This window comes from Tamandua tetradactyla, chromosome 7 (assembly GCF_023851605.1).
Source record: "Tamandua tetradactyla isolate mTamTet1 chromosome 7, mTamTet1.pri, whole genome shotgun sequence".
Lineage (NCBI taxonomy): Eukaryota > Metazoa > Chordata > Mammalia > Pilosa > Myrmecophagidae > Tamandua > Tamandua tetradactyla.
Genome location: NC_135333.1, coordinates 75123138 through 75143608, shown reverse-complemented (window position 1 = coordinate 75143608; position 20471 = coordinate 75123138). Strand labels below are relative to the sequence as shown.

Here is a 20471-nt window from a genome sequence, read left to right as displayed (position 1 = left end):
GCCATCCAGCTAGTGCTACAGACATTTATGTAACAGCCAGCCTGTTCCAGACTTCTGAATCCAGGAATCGGAGTTTTACAATGTCAAAGACAAGGATTCAGATGGAAGCTCAGGAAATTAAGTCATCGCTGGTGTTATCCTTCCTCTCATTAAACCACTATCAAATTACATTAAATTATTTTGGTACTTATTTGTATTTCTATTGTTACCACATGCATCTAGAGAGTGAGCCAAAAATAATCTGGGCATCTCTGCCCAAATGCCAAATGAATAGACACATTTCACATCATAAGACAGAAGTCTTGTAGATGTCTGTTTATAAACATATGGGGAGCATAATTTTATAATAAAGTAAAAGTAATTTATATTAATGTTTATTAGAGGCATTTCAAATGATCCAATAGATTTTAAAACATAAGCAAATAGTAATGCTCTATAATATCTGTTATTTTATAGCACAACCAAGGTAATTAAAAATTTAGAGATTAAATATTAAGAAAGGTAAGTAACTTGAAGAACTATAATATAAATGTGCATATATCACTGTTTACATATTTAAAAATGGCATAAAAATAAAAAATAAGAAAACTCTGAAATCAGATTCCAGGATGTACCACCCCTACTTTAGATGGCTAGTACAAACATGTAATGTGCTTTACGTCTTTCATACTTGTTAACTATTAAATTCAGTATTATATTAGAGGGCTTTTTTTTTTTAATCTTATTATAGGCCACTAATTCAGTTTCTCCTCTTTAAGTCAATTGGACTCAGTCCCCTGAAAATAAGTAACAATCAGTTGGAAATTTTGAACTCCACCCCCCGCCCCCAACAGTGAGGTATTTTGGACCTTGGTATGTGAAATAATGGTATAACTCTATATATGATTTGAATGATCATATATATGATCATTCAAAGAATGATGAAATGATTTATCTTTTAGGCTTTAGACTAGGTGCTGGCAAACTATGGCCTGTGGGCCACATCTGACCCAGCATCTAAGAATGTTTTTCACATTTTTTCAAAAGTTGAAAAAAATAAAAAAGAACAATTTTCCCTGATGTGAAAATTATATGAAATTTTGGTGTCCATAAAGTTTTATCAGAACCACAGACATACTCATTTGCTCATATACTGTCTAGGGTTGCTTTGTGCTACAAACAGCAGAGGTAGATACATGCAACAGAGACTGTGTGGCCTCCAAAACTTATAATATTTATTTTATGGACCTTTTCAGAAAAAAATTGTCAAACCCTGCTCTAGACTTATCTATCTAGTTATCACTGAATCTCTCCTCTTGGATCTTCCACAGACAGCTCAGATTAAACATGTCTAAAAATTGGAATTTATATCTTTCTCAACCAAACCTACTCTGCACATTCCATATAACCTCTCTTACTGTACAGAACCATCATTCCTCTACCCATACGCTTACATATTATCCTCAAATCACTCCCTTCTCACCCTCTAATTTCCTGGATTACACCTCTTTATAAGAACTCCTATGTTTGCCTCTCTGCACCTTCACTGCAGTTCAGATCAACTAATATAGCTTTCTAAAGGTTGTCCCTGCCTCTGACTATTCTCATCTACTCATCCTATCTACTTCCTATACTGTATTTACAGTGATTATCCGAGACAAATCTAACCCTATAACTCTTCAGCTTAAAAGCCTTCAAATACAATTAGGATGAAATTCTTACTCCTCTTCATTGTTCATAAGACCTGTCTCTACCTAACCTACTACCATCAAACTTTCATCATCCCTATCATCTCACTCTAAGAATCAATCACATTAATCTACTCACAGGTCCCAGAATTAGCATAGTTTCTTACCGCCAGACCTGAGTCTGCAGCTACATCTGCCTGGAATACCCTGGCCAATACTCACTCATCCTTCAGGAATCAGTCCCCCCGCCACCCCACTAGATTAGTTTGTTTCCCTTCTAAGAGTATTATTATCCTAGAATCCTGTGCTTACCCATATCAGAGCATGTATTATACTATTAATTGTAGATTGCTCCATCTTACCAACTAGACTATAAGCTACAGGATGGCAGGGACATTCTTATACATAGTTGTAATCCAGGGCTGGGCACACTACAAGGCACATCGTTTATGATCACTAAATATGTGTTGATTTAATACATATATCATATTTCATATTATGTATTTATAAATGTGCATATATATAAAATGTCATTATCTATAAGGTTTTATATATAAGGGCTCCTATTCTGAATAGAGAATTGAAAATAAATTGAAGTCCACTATTAACTCATAAACATAATCATTATGAATGTATAACAAATAACATTTTAATTTTTAAAAAGCAGTGGTTCTAAGAAATGATCATGATGATGAATATACAACTATGTAATGAAAAAAGAATGTTCATATTGTATGTTAATTGGTTTTATTAATAAATTTTTTTTTAAAAAGCAACGGTAATATTTTTAATAAGAATTAAATTAACAATCATATCACCTTTTTTACAAGTAGATTTCTTTAAAATTTACCTTAAAGTAATACACCTACAAGGATGTTTACTGAAGCATAATTTGTAATGTTAAAAAAATTTGAGAAAATCAGACTTCCATTTTTGGCCACAGTGGAGTAAAGGTACTGAATATCCCTTCTCACTGCAAACAACTAGAAAACTAAACACAATATATAAAACAGCTGTTTTTAGATATTCAGCCATGGCAGTACAGGAATATGATCTCAAAAAAGAAGGAAGACAAATGAGTTGAGCCCTAAAATCACCTAGCCTTCTTCCTGCAAGAACTATGGCACAGGGAGGGATTTAAGTAGAGTAAACCAGATTCTTTGAGTTAAGAAAACAGAGACTGAAGTTTGGAGGGGGCTGAGGGGACCAAAATTTGCCAGGCAGAATAGTGAAGAGGAGGGAAGTATGTAGAAAAAGAGCGTCAGAAATAATGCAGGGGTCTAGGTCCTTCAGGGTACCAAACTATCCATGTATATAGAGCCACAAGACTAGGGAAAGGATTACCAGAAAACTATAAACTGAACAATTCCCAGAGCTTACACAGTAAGACTGGGAAATGAGTTCCATCCGGTCAGAGTGCAGAGACCTTATGAAACACTAGAGGCATCGAGTAGAGACCTCAGAAGGATCATTCTTTAGTATTAAGGTTAAACTAGTCCTAAAGTATAAAATACTCTAGACCTGCCCAAACAAAGCTTATCAAAGTTCCAAAAGGATTAAACTGATGAAAATATCACTTGGTTTCCTGCCAAAATGAAATTCAATGCTTTATAAAGGAAGACAACAAAATCCAGAAACTCAACAATATATAACATTCATAATGTTCAGCACCAATAAAAATTACTCGATACATAAAGAAACAGAAGATTGTGACCCATAACTAGGAGAAAAATAAGTTGATAGAACAGTCCTGAAATGACCCAGAGATGATGGAATTATCATTTTAGTTTAGAAAAATGAAACCATGAGACATCAAGCAGTCTCACATATGTGAAACTGGAATCTCAGAAAACAAAGGGAGAAAGGAGCAAAACATTTTTTGAAGAAATAATGGTTTAAATGTTCTAAAATGGGATGAAACCCAAAAACTCCATATATCCAAGAAGTTCAGTAAATCCCAAGCAGAATAAACACAATGAAAATCACATCAAGGTACATCAAAAATAAGTAGTTGAAAACAAGTGATAAAAAGAAAATCTTAAAAGCTCCCAGAATAATAAAGAAATATTGTAAAGGTGAAAAAATAATCACTGACTTCTTGTCAGAAACTATGCAACTCAGAAGACAAAAAGGACATCTTTAAAATTCTGAAAGTAATAAACTGTTAACATAGACTTCTATATAAATGAAAAGACATACATTATCAAACAAAAACATGCCGAGAGAATCATCAGCATATCTTTAATATAAGAGATGTTAAAGGAAGTACTTTAAGTCAAAAGAAAATAATATCACTTAAAGCCACACAAAGGAATAAAAATCTAGCACTAGAAATGGTAAGTATAAAGTTAAACAAAAAATATTTTTTTCTCAGTTTTTAATTTCTTCAGAAGATAACTGTGGGGTTTATAACATATATGGGAGTAAAATGTATTACAACAGCAGCAAAAAGGATTTAAGAGGGAAATGGAAATATACTATTGTAAAATTCTTAAATTATTTATGCAGTGGTATAATATCTTATGAAGGCAAATTCTAATAAGTTAGAGATCCATACTGTAAATGTTAGAGAAAGGGTCAGTAAACTTTTTCTATAAAGGGCTAAACAGTAAATATTTTAGGCTAAGCAAGCCATATAGTTATGTCACAAATATTCAACTCTACCACTATAGTGCAAAAGCTGCACTGACAATAAGTAAATAAATGAGCATGACTGCATTCCAGTAAAACTTTTATTGTTTTGAATTTCATATAATTTCTACATGCCCATGAATTATTTTCTTCTTTTGATTTTTTTTTCCCCAAAAATAGGTGGTGAACTAGATTTTACCTGTAGGCTCTAATTATCCAACCCTACCTTATAGTAACTGCTAAAACACAAGAACAAGGTATAGCTAGTAAGCCAATAGTGGAGATAAAATGCAAACTTAAAATATACTCAGCCCAAAAGCAGGCAGGAAAAAAAAAGGACAAAAGGGACAGAAAAACAGATGGGACAAATATAAAGTAAATAGCAAGATGGTTGAAATAAACCCAACCACAACTATAATTTCATAAACGTGAATGGTCCAAAAACTCCAATTAAATGGCAGAGCTAGACTAGGTAACCAGTAAGACTCAGCTACATGCTGTGCAAATCACCACAGCATGTCTATTTAAAAAGACACAGACAGGTTCAAATAAAAGGATGGGGGAAATATACTACACTAATCATAAGAAAGCTGGAGCAGCTATATTAATATAGAACGAATCAGACTTCAGGAAAAGGAGTATTACCAGAGTTAAAGAGAAGCATTTCATAATAACCAATAACTGGATACAACCTAAATGTTGATAAGTGAACAACTTATGGTATAACCATACATTAAAATATTACTCAATGGTAAAAAGAAGCAAACTAACAGAATAAAGGAGAAAAATTATCTGACAAAATTCACTATGAATTCATGACCAAAACTCTCAAAACATAGGGGAAAAAGGGAATTTCCTCAACCTGATAAAACCTATAGTTACCATCACAGTTAATAGTGAAAGATTGAATTGCTTTCTCCTTAAGGATGTCTTCTCTCACCACTCACTACTCAGCATTGTGCTGGAGGTCCTTGAAAAGTGCAGTAAGTCAAGAAATAGCTATTATTCAGAAACTTGTATAAATAAATTTTGGTGTGACCATGAAGAACTACATAGCTGTTCAAAAGATTCAAGCAGATTTATGGACAAGTAAGGGTATCCATGATATACGTGTACCATTGGCAAGAAAAAAAGCAAGTTGCAAAATAATTATGTAGACTCTGATCCCAATTTTGTGTAAAAAAAACAGAGCGAGAAATGAAAAAATGTGTGTATTTATAGATGAACAGGAAAACTTCTAGAAAGTTACACACCAAACTGTGAAGTGGTAATCCCTAGGAAGTGGAATGGATGGGAGGTAAGAGGGACATTTAAAAATAATTATCTTGTGGGCAACAGCTTTCATGTTCTAAGATGTAATTTTGACATGGTTCCAAGTTTAAACCTAAAAAATATTTTTTATTTGCATGTAAAAGCTTTTTTGTCTTTTCTTATGATTCATGGCAATATGACAGGGACTTTCAGCTCATTCTCTATTTATAAGAACATTTTCTAAAATCATCTCTTCTTGCCAACTGCCACATTATTAGTTCTACTCCCAAATAAAGAAATAAATTTGAGTAATTTTCTCTCTCCTTTCTCACAAACGTTCACTAAATACCTGCTATATACCAGAGTGTGTACAATGAGCTCTGGGGTATACAAAGTTAAATCAGACTTAGGATTCTGCCCCAAAGGGCTTATCTTGCAGAAGGCAAGAAATAATTTATAGTGTAAGTCAAATTCAACATGTTAAAAAAAAATCTACTGAATAGTGTATATTTGGGCTCTCTTCATGTCCCAATCATATTTTTTACCTTCTAAAAACTTGAGGTAGCCTGTCCCAGTTTTTCAACCCACCTTCTCCTATCTCTCACTTTCTCCCTAAGCTCACAGCAACAGGATTTTGACTCTTTTACCTACTCTCCTTTACATTTCCATAGCTACTATCCAAAAAATAAATTATTGAATGAATAAAACATATGTATGTTTAAACACAAATGGAATCATACTATGCATAGTTATATTGCTTTTTCACCTTAGCAATATACTGTGAACATCTTTCTACATAAGTAAATATATATGTGATTGTAATTTTTATTGGCTGCAAAGTAGTATAATATATGAATGTAGTGTAATTTACTAAACTACTGTTACCTTGTTAACACATTTGAGTGTTGCATATTTGAGTTATTTTCCTTTTTTTGCTATCATAAACAGTACTTCAATGAATTAGCCATGTACACTCTGCTCCCACCAGTAGTATATGAAAATGCTTATTTGCCCACATCTTGAGTAAAAGATTAATATTCTTTTCTGTGTTTGCCAGCTGGGTAGGTGAAAACTGGTATCTTCATGTTTTATTGTACATTCCTTTCACAACTAAGGTGAGGTTGATTTTTTCATAAGTTATTGACAGGTTTTCTTACCATTTCCAGTTCCTCTCTGAGAGCACATATGGCTCTTTCCCGACTAGATACCAATTCTTCTAAATACTGATATCTCAGCTTTTTTCTGGCTCTGCATTCTCTTGCACTCTGTCGGCTCCTCTCAAGTTTTGCTTTCAAGTCAATTTTCGCTGGCTTCCGACCACGTTTACCGGGCTTCTTTACTTTGCCTCCAACCATCTTCAGGAAAAGAGAGAAGGAATTATTTTTTTCTCTATTCTATGTCCAGGAAAGCAACTAGAGCTGCATATTAAAAAAAGAGAATATTTTCTAATAATAAATGAGGCCTATAGAAGTAAGAAAGCATAATTTCATCAGATGGCTTGTGGCTTTAGGCATCATAATTTTTTTTGACACTTTCTGATATCAAGACTTTGAGAGAAGGAATAACTAAAATTTTCCTTTTAGTTGGCAAGAAAAAAACTAAAAAATCACTACTAAATATTTTGTTTATAAAGAATTTTTACTGACAAGAAAATATTCGAAATTCTGAGTTCAATATGATTGCAATATTACAAAACAATACATAGAAGAAAGGAAGTCAACGAAAGGTGAATGAAGATTTCACTGTTAGATGTGATTATAAATAGCCTTTTTCTCATCTTTGTTTTTAATGATTTTTAAATGTTAACAATTAGAAGCAATATAAAACATGTATATAAAATTAAAATGGTTAATCTTAATATATATGCATCCTAAGCAATCTGGCTGTGAAATTCTCCTTCAAATTGGTACAGCCCTAAGAAGCCCACAGGATGTTGGTGAAATCGTTAGAATAATCCTCTCCTACCTTTAGAAACCCATAATTAAAATCCTAGATTGTCTCAGTAGATTTCTACCTGCTCCTTACTGGTGTAAGTACAGCCTATAACTGTCATTCATTTACCTCCCTAGACACAATTTTTAGGTGATTGGCAAAGTAAGTTCATCCTCTTCATTGTTTATCTATGAGACCTCCCCTAGTTCTTATACAAAAAATAATTATGATGTAAAGTTGATAAATTTTTAAATACATCAACCAGAATGTATACTTTAAACAAATGTCCTTTAAAGCAGACACCTTGAAATGGATACATTTATTCCAATAATATCATTGTTCAAAACTTTTTTGGAAGTGCTTTTGGAGCTAGTTTTTACAAACCACAACACAATATGCTTTGTTACTTTAGAGTCATACATTATTTTTTAATTTCCCAAACATCTGATTATCCACTTTGTTTTTCTGACATGGGTCTGAATGATGTCTAGCTCTTTCTGAAAATCAATTTCATAGAATAAAAATGTTATATTGTCACTTCTCATAGTGACAATAATATTGCTGAGGCTTTAAAGGCAATTAAAAAAAGAAAAGATGCAAAACTCAAACACTGGCAAGTCATTATACAGATGGAGCATGGTATACTAGTTACATTAACAAAACTGAACTTTATAGATTTCATAAGCCATAAAGATTGGGGGAAAGATAAGGGAAGCTAATTATAAACCAGAAATAAGGAACTAAAATCAACCTTACAAATTCCTTAAGTATCTCTAGAAAAAAAAATCTTTACCAATTCATAAAATTCTCATATATTCAATGATAACCACATGTCCTCTGCTCTCCCCTCTTATCTCTCCTGTGAGGAAGCAAATTAATGTGGCTAAGTAAAAGCACTAAGTTTTACGTCCCAACATAAACTCCAAAGAAAACTACAAAAATGACTCAAAATTTTAACTTTTTTTCTTCCAATGTCTTGATATAGGCATAGAGCCATATGCAATTTAAGTAGTTGGCTTTAAAACAGTGTACCTCTTTACCCACTATCCATTTTACTTCTTTATGCCTCCCAAAACACATTTATGAGCTTGGGGATATTAGGCCTTTTGCTCTTGAATGTGGCCCGAAGAGAAATACTGAGAAGGCCCGTGTCCCTATCTCCACCACCAGTCATTGATACTCTCTCCCTCCAAAAAGAATGTCTTTCAAAAAGGTAGGAAATTAGAGATGTTTGATTTCAGTAGGGACTCTACAGTACTAAGTCTGTCTTCATTATATGTTAGAAATGTTAAAGACTATTGATTATAAGCAACTATAAGTGAAGGTCTTGCTTTTCTGTTAACTACCTATTTTTAACACTTTCTCCTTTGAAAAAAGCTAACACTAGATGCCATGGTTTTCAAAAGTAAGAACCTGGACTGTATCATATAATTATATCATAGTATACAGTAATCAGTAATTAATCAACATGACAGATAAAAACCAAAAGATACTCCTAAATAATCAATGGTCAAAAAAGAAATTACAAGGGAAATTAGAAAATATTTCACAATGAATGAAAAGGTAAACACAACATACAAAACTTATGGGGTACAGCTAAAGTAGCACACAGAGGGAGTTCAGAGAGAGCTTCTATATTAAAAAAGGGAAAAAAGAAAGACCTCAAATCAATAACCTAACCTTCTATCTTATGATACTAGAAAAAAAGACAAGCAAAGTAAATACAAAGCCAGCAGAAGGAAAGAAATACAGATTAGAGTGGCGATAAACAAAATAGAGAATAAAAAAACAACAGAGAAAGCAAAATCAAAAGTTGGTGCTTTGAAAAGATCACAACAAAATTAACAAACTTTTAGGTAGACCAAGAAAAAAAGAAAAGATACTCAAGATACTAAAATCAGGATTGAAGGGGGGGGGGGGTATTACTACCAACCTTACAGAAATAAAAAGGATTATAAGGGAATACTATGAACAATTGTATATCAACAAATTAAGTAACCTAGAATAAATGGACAAGTGCCTAGAAAGACACTAACTACCAAAACTGAATCAAGAACAAATAGAAAATCTGGATATAACTCTAACAAGGAAAGAAACTCATTTAGTAATTTAAAAATTTCCCACAAAGAAAAGCCCAGGTCCAGGTGACTTCACTGGTGAATTCTAAATGTTTAAAGAATTAACGCCAACCCTTTACTAACCTCCAAAAAAATAAAAGAGGGAAAAATTCTCAATTCATTCTATAAGACCAGAATTATCTTGTTACCAAAACCAGACAAAAGATATCATAAAAAACAAAACTACAGATCATTATTTAAGAATATAAATGCAAAGTACTCAACAAAATACTAGCAAAGTGAATTAGCATCAGATGTTAATCACATTTTTTGCCATTTGAGGTAATATTCAAAGGTTCCAGGGACTAGTGCATGGACTTATCTTTTGGGGAGTTACTATTCAGACTTCTCTAGGCACTCCCTCACTAAGTCAAATTTCTCTTTCATTATTCCCAGCAGGCACCATCCTTATCAAGCCGTGCCCATGACTCCTTAAGGACCTGGCCACTGAAACCCATCCCCCTGCATTCCTACCTATACACACCACTTCTCTAACTGTTCTCACCTCCCCTCACCCTCCACCATCCAAAGGACAAATATTATGCTTCAGGGACATTCTTTCTCTGAAGCTCTCACTAACACCCACTCTCTGCCCATCATTTTTTTTCTTCAATTGTCTGGAATATATAGTTGATATTATACTGTATATGCTCGTATGTTATATTGTTTTTTAGTAGTCTCATGTAAGTTTTATCTCCCCTAAGCAGCGTTAGCTCCTCAGGCACAGAGGCTTTTCTACTTCTTTTGCAACTTCCACAGTATCCAGCACAGAGATAGGCACTGAGGAGGAATTTATTTAAAGACTAGTAATTGAATGAATACATGAAAAGAAGAAATTACTAATATTTTGAAAGTGTTTTAAATTGATACCACTACCAACACCACCAATTTACAGAAGCTGTGAAGAAATGCTCCCTGGTAAGAGATATAAACGCTGAAAAACTAGAACTCTCATTATTTTATCACCCTTTTCCACTTATTTACATCCTGATGTTTCAACTTTTAAGGCAACTCATAGAAGTTTCAAATAGTTATATCTAAAAGGATTATTGTATTTGCATGATGTGGTACCAGCAGCCTCAGCTAAAATGGAAAACAGCAGGAGGGTGTGCTTTACTTTTCTTTTAAAAACATAAAGTGAAGAGTTATCTGTCAGTGATTAGAGAAAAACAAGATAGATATGAATGTGCCCAGCTACTGCTCTTTACCACTTTAAAGAAAAATTTACAAAAACCAAGCAGCTGCATTTTCATTTGGTGTGAAAGCACTCATAACTTCCTTCACAGCTGTGGGCTAGACTCTTCTTTTATTTACCAGATTTGCAAAGTGAGAAAATCGAATCTCATCTACCTGCTGCTAACCTTTCAGTGAGTTTTTCTCGTCAACAGGAGAAAGGAGAGGTAGGCATCTTTGAATTGAGAGTTAACTACTGCCTCTCCTTTCTGTGCCTTTTGTAAGGGATCTTAGATTGTAAGCTCTTACAGCAGTCATATATTTTCAGGAGTTGTAACTGTTATTTCTAAACTCTGAGATACCAAGCTATTTGAGTATAACCTTACATTACCTGAAACTTCAGGTAAGTATGCAACACCTGAGACTGAGGTAGAGCACTCAATCTATGAAAGTTAGCATTATCCCATACACCAACTGTTTAAAAAGGTGAACAAATGATCAGACTTAACCAGAGATATGAATGAAGCTGATTTGGATAGGACTAAGGTAAATCAGAATACAGAGTAAAGGATGATATGGTCCATATTTTAAAACTTCAACTTCTCTGTGAGACCCAAGGAAGGGATGTTTATTTGGTGCAAAATTTATATTTTGGGTAGCACATTATCTAATTTAATTTATATGATCAGTTTATTTTAACACCATAATTACATGGAATCTTGAATAGGGCATGAGATCCTGGTGATTTGTACAGGTTAGTGTGATGCTGCAATATATCCCAGAGTAATAGGGCAGAGAATAAAAAAGTATTTGTCAACTCCCCTTGGAGGACTAGGGAAAAGGAAGAAATATTCGACTTCCCCATCCGGGGAAGTTCTAATATTCTTGCAAGCAGTGGGGACATCCAATTCAATAGGCCAAGCCCTTGATCTTGGGGCTCACCCCTATGAAACTTACTCCTGCAAAAGAAAAGCTAAGCCTACTTATAATTATGCCTAAGAGTCACCCCCTGAAAACCTTTGTTGTTGCTCAGATGTGGCCTCTCTCTCTAAACCAACTCAGCAGGTGAACTCACTGCCCTTCTCCCAACATGGGACATAATCCCAGAGGTGTAAATCTCCCTAGCAACTAGGACAGGACTCCTGGGATGAGACAGGATCCAGCGTCATGAGATTGAGAAATGAGACTAAATAAGGTTTCAGAGGCTGAGAGATTTCAAACAGAGTTGAGAGGTTATCCTGGAGGTTATTCTTATACATTATATAGATATCCCTTTTTTAATTTAGGGTATATTGGAGTGGCTAGAGGTAAGTACCTGAAACCGTTGAGCTGTTTTCCAGTAACTCTGATTCTTGACGATGACTGTATAACTAAATACCTTTTAAAATGTAACCGTGTGATTGTGAAAATCTTGTGTCTGTTGCTCCTTTTATCCTGGGTATAGACAGATGAGTAAACAATTAAGGATAAAAATAAATAAACAATGGGGGGGATAAAGGGTAAAAAAATGGGTAGATTGAAATACTAGTAGTCAATGAAAGGGAGGGGTAAGGGGCTATAGGATGTATAAGATTTTTTTCTTTTTTCTTTTTCTGGAGTGATGCAAATGTTCTAAAAATGATCATGGTGATGAATACACAACCATGTGATGATATTGTGAGCCACTGATTGTATACCATTTATAGACTGCATGTGAGTGAATATTTCTCAATAAAAATATTTAAAAAAAAATACAAGCAGTTGCATTTTTATTTGATGCAAAGGCATCCATAACTTCTTTCACAGCTGTAGGCTAGACTGTCTCTCTTATTTACCAGATTTGCAAAAAATGAGAAAATCTAATCTCATCTTTCTGCTTGCTAACCTTTCAGTCTGTTTTTCTAGTCAACAGGAGAAAGGAGAGGTAGAGAGTCAACTCCTGTCTCTCCTTTCTGTGCCTCCCCCCCCCAAACAGCAATTACTTTTTGAAGCTAGATCTAACTATAACTTCATTTAGATATAATACTATATACACATATTGGCAATGCCTGAAACGATTGCAAAATGATTTGATAAGAATCACCTGTTCCCCACCACTCCATTGAAACTGCTCTTGCTAGGTTTATAAACAATCTCAGGCTTTCCAAGTCCAATGGATACTTTTTTGCTACTTAATTTATTTGAGCTTTTTTCTGTAGCATCTCATACTTTACATTGAGTTCCTTTTTGACAATTCTCTTCTTCCTTAGATTGGTAACACAGCAGCCAACTGAAAGATCTGAAAGAAATTTCCATTCTCCTAGATCTCTGACATTTACTTCTCAGGATATTTTTATGAATTTTATTCCTCAAATCTCTATTGTACATATTAGAGTTCCCTGGGGTTTGGTTTCTCTAGCTCTCTCTTCTCTCCATATTCTTCAACCACAACCTACATGCTTATAATCTCTTATAGTCTTATACACTAATAGTCTTAACGGTCTTCAGTGCAGGCCTTTCTTCTGAACCATCTAAAAGAGTTACTGAGGATTCAGAAAGGACTAGCATGTATTGGAACCTATTATGTACTATGTTCTGGTGGCCTCACATATATATATTACATTTAATTCTCACAACAATTCAATCAGTTCATTGTTAACACACTAAATCTGTAAGTGAAGAAATTAAGTTTTAAGGAGATTAAATAATTTGTCCAAAATCATTATTGCTTGAAAGTGGTAGAACTGAGATTTTAATTCAAGTCATATGACCACCTGTCTCTCTTCTTGTCACACCTTTATCCTAATCCATTTTCCATCTATCTTTGGCTTTCCTTCTTCAACAACACAAATCTGATCTTGTTACCTGTTTTAAAATCCTTCAACAGCTCCCTGATATCTATTCCCTTGGTTTCAAACTTTAATAAGCATAAAAGCCACTACCACTGTTAAGCCTATTAAAATTAAAATTCTCAGATCCCATCCCCAGATTCTGAGTCAGCAGGTCTCTTTTTCATTCCACACAGAAAAATACTAACCTAAATTTCTCAGCCTAACTTGTCAGGCACATCATTATCTGGCCCCCAATTGTTGTTCCATCCTTGTCTCCAACCACACCCCTTCTTGTGCCTTACGCTCTAACACAGGGGTCAGCAAACTAAAGCCTAGACAGTGAGCCATATCCAGCTTACCACCTGTTTTTGTAAATAAAGTTTTATTGGAACACAGCCCTGCCCATTCATTACATATTGCCTATGGTTGCTTTCATGCTACAATGGCAGAATTGAGTAACTGCAACAGAGATCATATGGCCTACAAATATTTACTATCTGGTCCGTTACAGGAAGTTTGCAAATCCCTGCTCTAGCTGTACCTAAATACTTATTTTCCTATGCAATATACTTTAGTCCAGGCTATTCCCTCTTTCCTGTTCATTGTGTGTGTGTGTGTGTGACTCTATTCATTCTTACAGATTTACTCCTACTCTGTGAACTCACCTCTAACATCCCCAATAAAGCATTCATTCTTAGTGCCCCAAAGAATTTTGCCTCGATTTGTCCTCATTTCTTATCTTACTATGTTATAATTATTTTTCTGTATGTCTGCTATCCCATTGAAGTATTAGCTCTTCGAAAACAGTTGCAAACTATTATTCATCTTCGTATTTCTACTTCTTAGCAACATGCCTGGTACATATTTGGTGCCCAACAAATGTTGGATGAATTAATGATTAAATTAAAGAAAGACACTTTTCTGAAAATCTTAAGTGTGGTGCTTTAGAGCTATGTACCCCAGAAAACTATATTCTTACACTTAATCCACTCCTTTGGGTATGAACTCTTGTAAATAGAACCTTTTTTTTTTATTGAAGTAAAACATTCACACAGAAACACACAAATTATAAGCATATACCTCCATGCATTATCACAACTTGAACATATCCAAGTAAACATAACCACCCAGTAAGGAAATAGAACATCTTGGAAGTCTCTCTTATGCTGCCTCTTAATAACTACCCTTGCTCTCTTCCAAGGGCAACCACTATTCTGACTTTAATATCAGAGATTATTTGTAAATACGACCTTTTGATGTGGTTATTTCAGTTAAGGTTTGGTCCATCTGTATCAAGATGGTTCTTAATCCTATTACTGAAAGCCTTATAGGGAAGGCCAAAGAGAGAAAAACAGAGGAAGCAGTTAGAAACTGAAAATCGTTATAACCCAGAAGAGAAGGAAGAAGCCAGGAGAGGCCACCACGTGAACTGCCATGTGACAGAAAAGCCAAGGATCAAGGATTGTTAGCAGCCAGCCCCAGAATGCCACAGTTTTCTGGGAGAAAGCTTCATCTTGATGACTTCTTGATTTTAAATTTCTAGCCTAAAAACTGTGAGCCAATAAATTTCCATTTTTTAAAGCCAACTCATTGCATGGTATTTGCTTTAGTAGCCAGGGCATTAAATGGTGAGCCAAACATTCTGAACAAGGTTATTTATACTTAGATTTCAATTGGTTTCTATATATTAAAATTACTCCTTAGGATTAACTAACTATAGAGATACCTAGTTAAAATGTACATGAACCTGGACTGGAAAGGAAGCACACTAATATCTGCTATCAGAGAACTGTTTAGTACATTAGCTGGCTCTTTTGTCTTGGTCCTGTGAAAAGCATTAATGGAGTAGGAGGACAGAAAAAGTAGAAAATGTCTGAGCTGTGAGACACTGTCCAAGGAGGATAGCTCCAGCTGTAGCAGAGGATGGCTAAGGTACCAATTTGAGGCCAAAGGACATATTTGAGAATATCAAAGAGATTATTTGGCCCAGTTAAAACTTTAGTGAGAATCAGCACTACTTAGAACAAATGAATTCAACAGAAGAGATTGAAGAAAAAGGGACATGGAGGTATAAAAAACTTCATTCCCAGGTAATTATGTGTAACACAAGGTAAAAAAAAGGAATATGGAGGGGAATAGGGAACCATATTAGCATACTATGGCCAGTGGCTGGCCCACTCTCATCAGTCTCCCAACTGGGACATGATGCCCTAAACTGTCAGGCTGGGCAATACAGTGTGGTAGTCATTTACCAGTATATAGCCTGTGGCAGGAAGGTATCTGGTTTAGGATAATTCAATGTGTTCATTCATTTATTTAATAAAGATAAAAGTTAAATATTAAATAAGAAACTAAGAAGCTCTTGCTATGGTCAAAGCCTTTGAAAACAACACATTTTGATTTTCACTGTAATTGAATGCAGCAGGTCAGGGAGAAGGGCTTTCATCAAAACAAGCACTTTCTCCTAGTGATGAGCATGCAGGTGGGCTCAGGAGACTATCTTTCTCATACACTCCAATAGATAAAGGCAGAGTTTAAGTTCATCCCATGTCCTATCCCACCGTCCCTGTCCCATTTTGGGACTTAGTCGGGAGCAAAGGGTAGGGTGGGTATAAACACAGCTGCAGGTGTGATACAACAGCATATACTTAAGAAATGACTAAGCTAGCCTCTCGGTGCCTGTGGCACTGTGCTAAGTACCAAGGAAGTCACTGCTAGGGAATATAATAATGATGACACTTTTTTTGAATGCCTCTTATGTATTAGATTCTATACTTGATATTTTATATGCATCTGTAATCAACACCAAAGTCTTGTGAGGAAGACAGTACTCTCATTTAATAGATAAGGAAATGGAAGTTCAGAAAGTTTAAGTAACTTAGCCAAGATCTTTTTCCTTCCCAATCATCCCAGTTGGGGCTCTAACCAGTCAGTATTTGAGCTCTGCTACTTAGCACTTTCCCAAGCCCCCACTATTAGATGCTTAATCTGTATCTTGCTTTATTGTTCCTATTTACTCTTGTCTGGGATTGCTGCATTTCTATTCTCTTAACTGGTCTGCTCAATTGGAGCACACTGCTGATTAATAAGTATGTTAGGGGAATCTCCTTAATACTACTCTGTTCTAATTAAATTCAATCATTACTAACTAGTACCTTAGGCTGGGCTAGAAAGTTTTGAAGCAAAGCTGCACCTGCAATGCAGTCTATCTTGTTCTTACTCCAAGAGGCTGATGACAAGAGAGTGGAGAGCTCTTGGCAAACTTACTGGCATTGTTGAAAACAACTCAGAACACAGAATCTTTAAAAAAGGAAGCTCCCATGACTCCCAGGAGTGTAAATCTCCTGGACAACATGGGACAGAAATTCCACGATGAGCTGGGACCCAGCATCAAGGGATTGAGAAAGCTTTCTTGACCAAAAGGGGGAAGAGAGAATTGAGACAAAATAAAGTTTTAGTGGATGCGAGATTTCAAACAGAGTTGAGAGGTTATCCTGGAGGTTATTCTTATGCATTATATAAATATCCCTTTTTAGTTCATGGTGTATTGGAGTGGGTAGAGGGAAGTACCTGAAACTGTTGAGGTATGTTCTAGCAGCCTTGATTCTTGAAGATGATTGTATAAAGATATAATTTTTACAATATGACTGTGTGATTTTGAAAACCTTATGTCTGATGCTCCTTTTATCCAGGGTATGGACAGATGAGTAAAAATATATACAACTAAAGAATAAATAATAGGGGAGACAAAAGCTAAAATAAATTGGGTAGATGGAAATACTAGTGGTCATGAGAGGGAGAGGTAAGGGATATGGTATGTAGGAGTTTTTTCTATTTCTTTTTCTGGAGTGATGCGAATGTTCTAAAAAATGATCATGATGATGAATGCACAACTATGTGATGATATTGTGAGCCACTGATTGTACACCATGTATGGAATGTATGTGTGTGAAGATTTATCAATAAAAATAGTTGTTGTTTTTTTTTTTAAAAAAAGAAGGTCCTCACATCATCATCATCTGCTTGCTTCCTGACCAGCTCATTCAAATACTACCTCTCTATAATTGCTTACTTCTCCCTCTTCCTGTTGCCCTGGCCTTGCTGTCAGCTAGTGTGTCATTCTCTATGCTCTCACAGGTGCCGCTACCACCTTTCCTTACACAGGAGAAAGTGGAACCAGAGTCTCCATGACCCATATGCAGTGTGAAAAAAAGGGTGCGTTTTGTGTCTGAGTGTGTACGCGAACAAGGAGGGAACAAGTTTCACAGTTTTGCTATATTATAACAACTCAAGCACAGAGAAAGGCAGGGACTGGGCCTTTCTTATTTCAGGACTTATTTCAGAGCTGTTTCACACGGTCTGACTGCTGAAATGGTCCAGTCTTGCATTTAAATATTACTCATTCACAACTAGGATATACATTCAAAGTGAAAGCAGTATTTTCACAGAGGTAATATTCATCTAGAGACATTTGAAATGGATTTTCGTTACAGTAGTCATTAATGATTTAAGAAATTTCTGATTTCTAAGTATTCTCTTAAAAACAATGGTAATAAAGAATGAGAACTGAATTCACTTTGCTTGTACCCTGTAGGAAAGTATTTATACTCTATAGGAAGTAAATTATGGAGAGTCTACTCCTAGAAATTTAACTTCAGGATTTTTTTGCAAAATAATATTATCACTTCCATGATAGTTTGTTACTTTTAGAAATAACCCTTATATGATTTTATAGGTAAGTAAAATAACCAAAAGTCCTATGCATTTTTCTTGCACTTATTTTGGATTACTGAAAACTTTGAGGACGTTCTTAAAAGTTTCAAAGGTCTCAAAAGGAAACAACTGGGCAGGCCACGGTGGCTCATCAGGCAGAGTTCTTGCCTGCCATGCTGGAAACCCGGGTTTGATTCCCAGTGCCTGCCCATGCAAAAAAAAAAAAAAAAATTAGATAGAAGATACTGTGAGAGTCTCAAATTAAGGAATTGAAAGAATATGTTATTTTAGCATCCTTAGACAGCTATCAGAGTAATATAACTTTCTGGGAAAGATTATGGATACAATATTCATATTTAACTACAAAATTGACATCAAAAGACCAAGTTAGCAAAAGACTTGTTAGGGAAAATTATTTTCTTCTTTTCTGGAAAACTTTCAGAGCTCCTTCTATCTTGGAAGTACCACTTCCTACTAGAAGGGATCTGCTACTTCACAAGCAATCTATTCCTCTAGGTGAATCCCAATTCCAGAGTACTGTGTTAGGCTTTCCTTTTTTGCAAAGTCTTTTGCAGGAACGGAAAAAAGGAGATAAGGTAGAATAAACTAAGCAGCACAGAGAAGTCTGAAGTTTTTCCATCTCTCTGAGAAGGGGTAAAACAAACTTGGCAGTAGCAATGTTTTACAAGTTAGGTGGAGGAACAAAAGGGAACCCAAGCAAAGGAAACAGCTATAAGACGGGGCGTGCCAGAGAATGTAGATAATCAGATGTCTGAAAAGCACTGATTTCCACTTCAAAAACTTCTGAAGTCTGATTCTACACAAATTTTAAAGAGCGTCCACTTTCCTAAATGACCTAAAACATCAATAATTTAATCCCTGACTGCCCCTATTTTCATGTGGATAGGAAGTCTTAAAGAACAAGTTATTCATAAACTTTATGAGTTGACCTGTTATAAATACTACCTATTATCTTACAATTACAGGGATAAGTGATTTGGGTAGGGAAAGGGAGATAGTGGTAGGATATTAACAAAGGTTAAAAGAAGGGATTCACCACTTTTCTCAGAGAAGGCTTTCAAGAGGAGCTTAGATTCCAGACTCTGGCCAAAGAGTAACATGAGCTTAGCAGAATGTTCCAACCAACCACAGAAAATAACTCAGAGGGGAAGTGAACTGACTATATGAATGGAGCATTGAATTAAGGAGCCTGAGAGAAGAAAGAGGAATCATCACGGGGAATACAGCTAATTCATAGTGCACTAGTTAAGGTCGTCAACTGGAGAAAGAAGGGGCGGGAGCAGCGAGGTCAACAAGAAAAAGCAGAGCAGTTTCTTCATTTACCTCGATGGGCTTGTCAAGGACCAGGGTTTACACTACCTGGAAAAGCTGGTAAACAGGCTTGCCCTTTGAGTAAAAAAATTTCCAGAGAGGGCTGTTTCTGCAGAAACGCAGCCCCAGTGTTCCCTGAATTCCTGTCTAGTTAGCATCGGGCAATAACTGGAGAGGTGCAAGAACATCTAGCGCAGGTGTTTCTTGGGTGTTGGCATACACTAACGAGGTAAGGTTCAGCAGTGGGGCTGGCACTTGGCGACAAGCAGGCGGAGGCGGCGGAAGCTGAAAGTGCAAACCACACGACTTACCTTACTGTCATCCATCTCAGCAGTCAGGCCGGCCCGGCCCGGCGCGCCCTCCCCCGGCCCCCACCCCGGGGGAAGAAGGGGATATGGTTCTGACTGGTCCCTCCTCTGGCCTAACAGCTCGCTTCACTGACGCCACAATCACAGGGACGAGGGACCAGTTCAGGAATGGCAGAGCGAACCGTGGAGGCAGCCCAAAACGCCTCCCTTCGCCGCCGCCGCGTCCTCCTCCCCCTCCATGACAGTTTCTGGGTGTGTTTACAACGCCCTGGGAGCCGCGAGGACAGGGGCGGGCGGAGCGTTGCGCACACAGAACAGCTTCTTCGGCCACCGTAGGACCGCGGTCTTCTGGGGATTGTAGTTTTCTTTACTGCAATCGCTACGAGGCTTTAGGGGAAGATAACTACAATATCCACATACCCTTAGCGTCTAATTTTCCTCTTGCCTACAAATTCCTAGGAGGAGGGGCCTGCGACAGGAAGAAACTGCTTTCCCAGAGTGCGCCGGGACGTGTACGTCTCAGGGTGCCGCTGGCCTGGCCTGGAGGTCTGGAGCCGG

General features: G+C 36.1%; 1 protein-coding gene across 4 annotated transcripts in view; it reads right to left on the bottom strand.

Annotated features, from left to right (window-relative positions):
- The window catches only part of CREBL2 (cAMP responsive element binding protein like 2), a 28997-nt gene extending 8791 nt beyond the window's left edge, over positions 1-20206 (bottom strand). Inside the window, exons 1-2 of one of the 4 annotated variants that reach the window (XM_077170108.1) lie at positions 19917-20206; positions 6707-6904 (exon numbers count right to left, since the gene is read on the bottom strand). In XM_077170108.1, the coding sequence (XP_077026223.1) occupies positions 6707-6904; positions 19917-19931 (213 nt within the window). In that variant the 5' untranslated portion in view covers positions 19932-20206. Of the gene's footprint in view, positions 1-6706; positions 6905-12086; positions 12197-16715; positions 16857-19916 lie in introns of those variants that run through there. The other 3 variants (XM_077170111.1, XM_077170110.1, XM_077170112.1) reach the window with 3 other exon arrangements.
- Between the last annotated feature and the right edge of the window lie 265 nt (positions 20207-20471).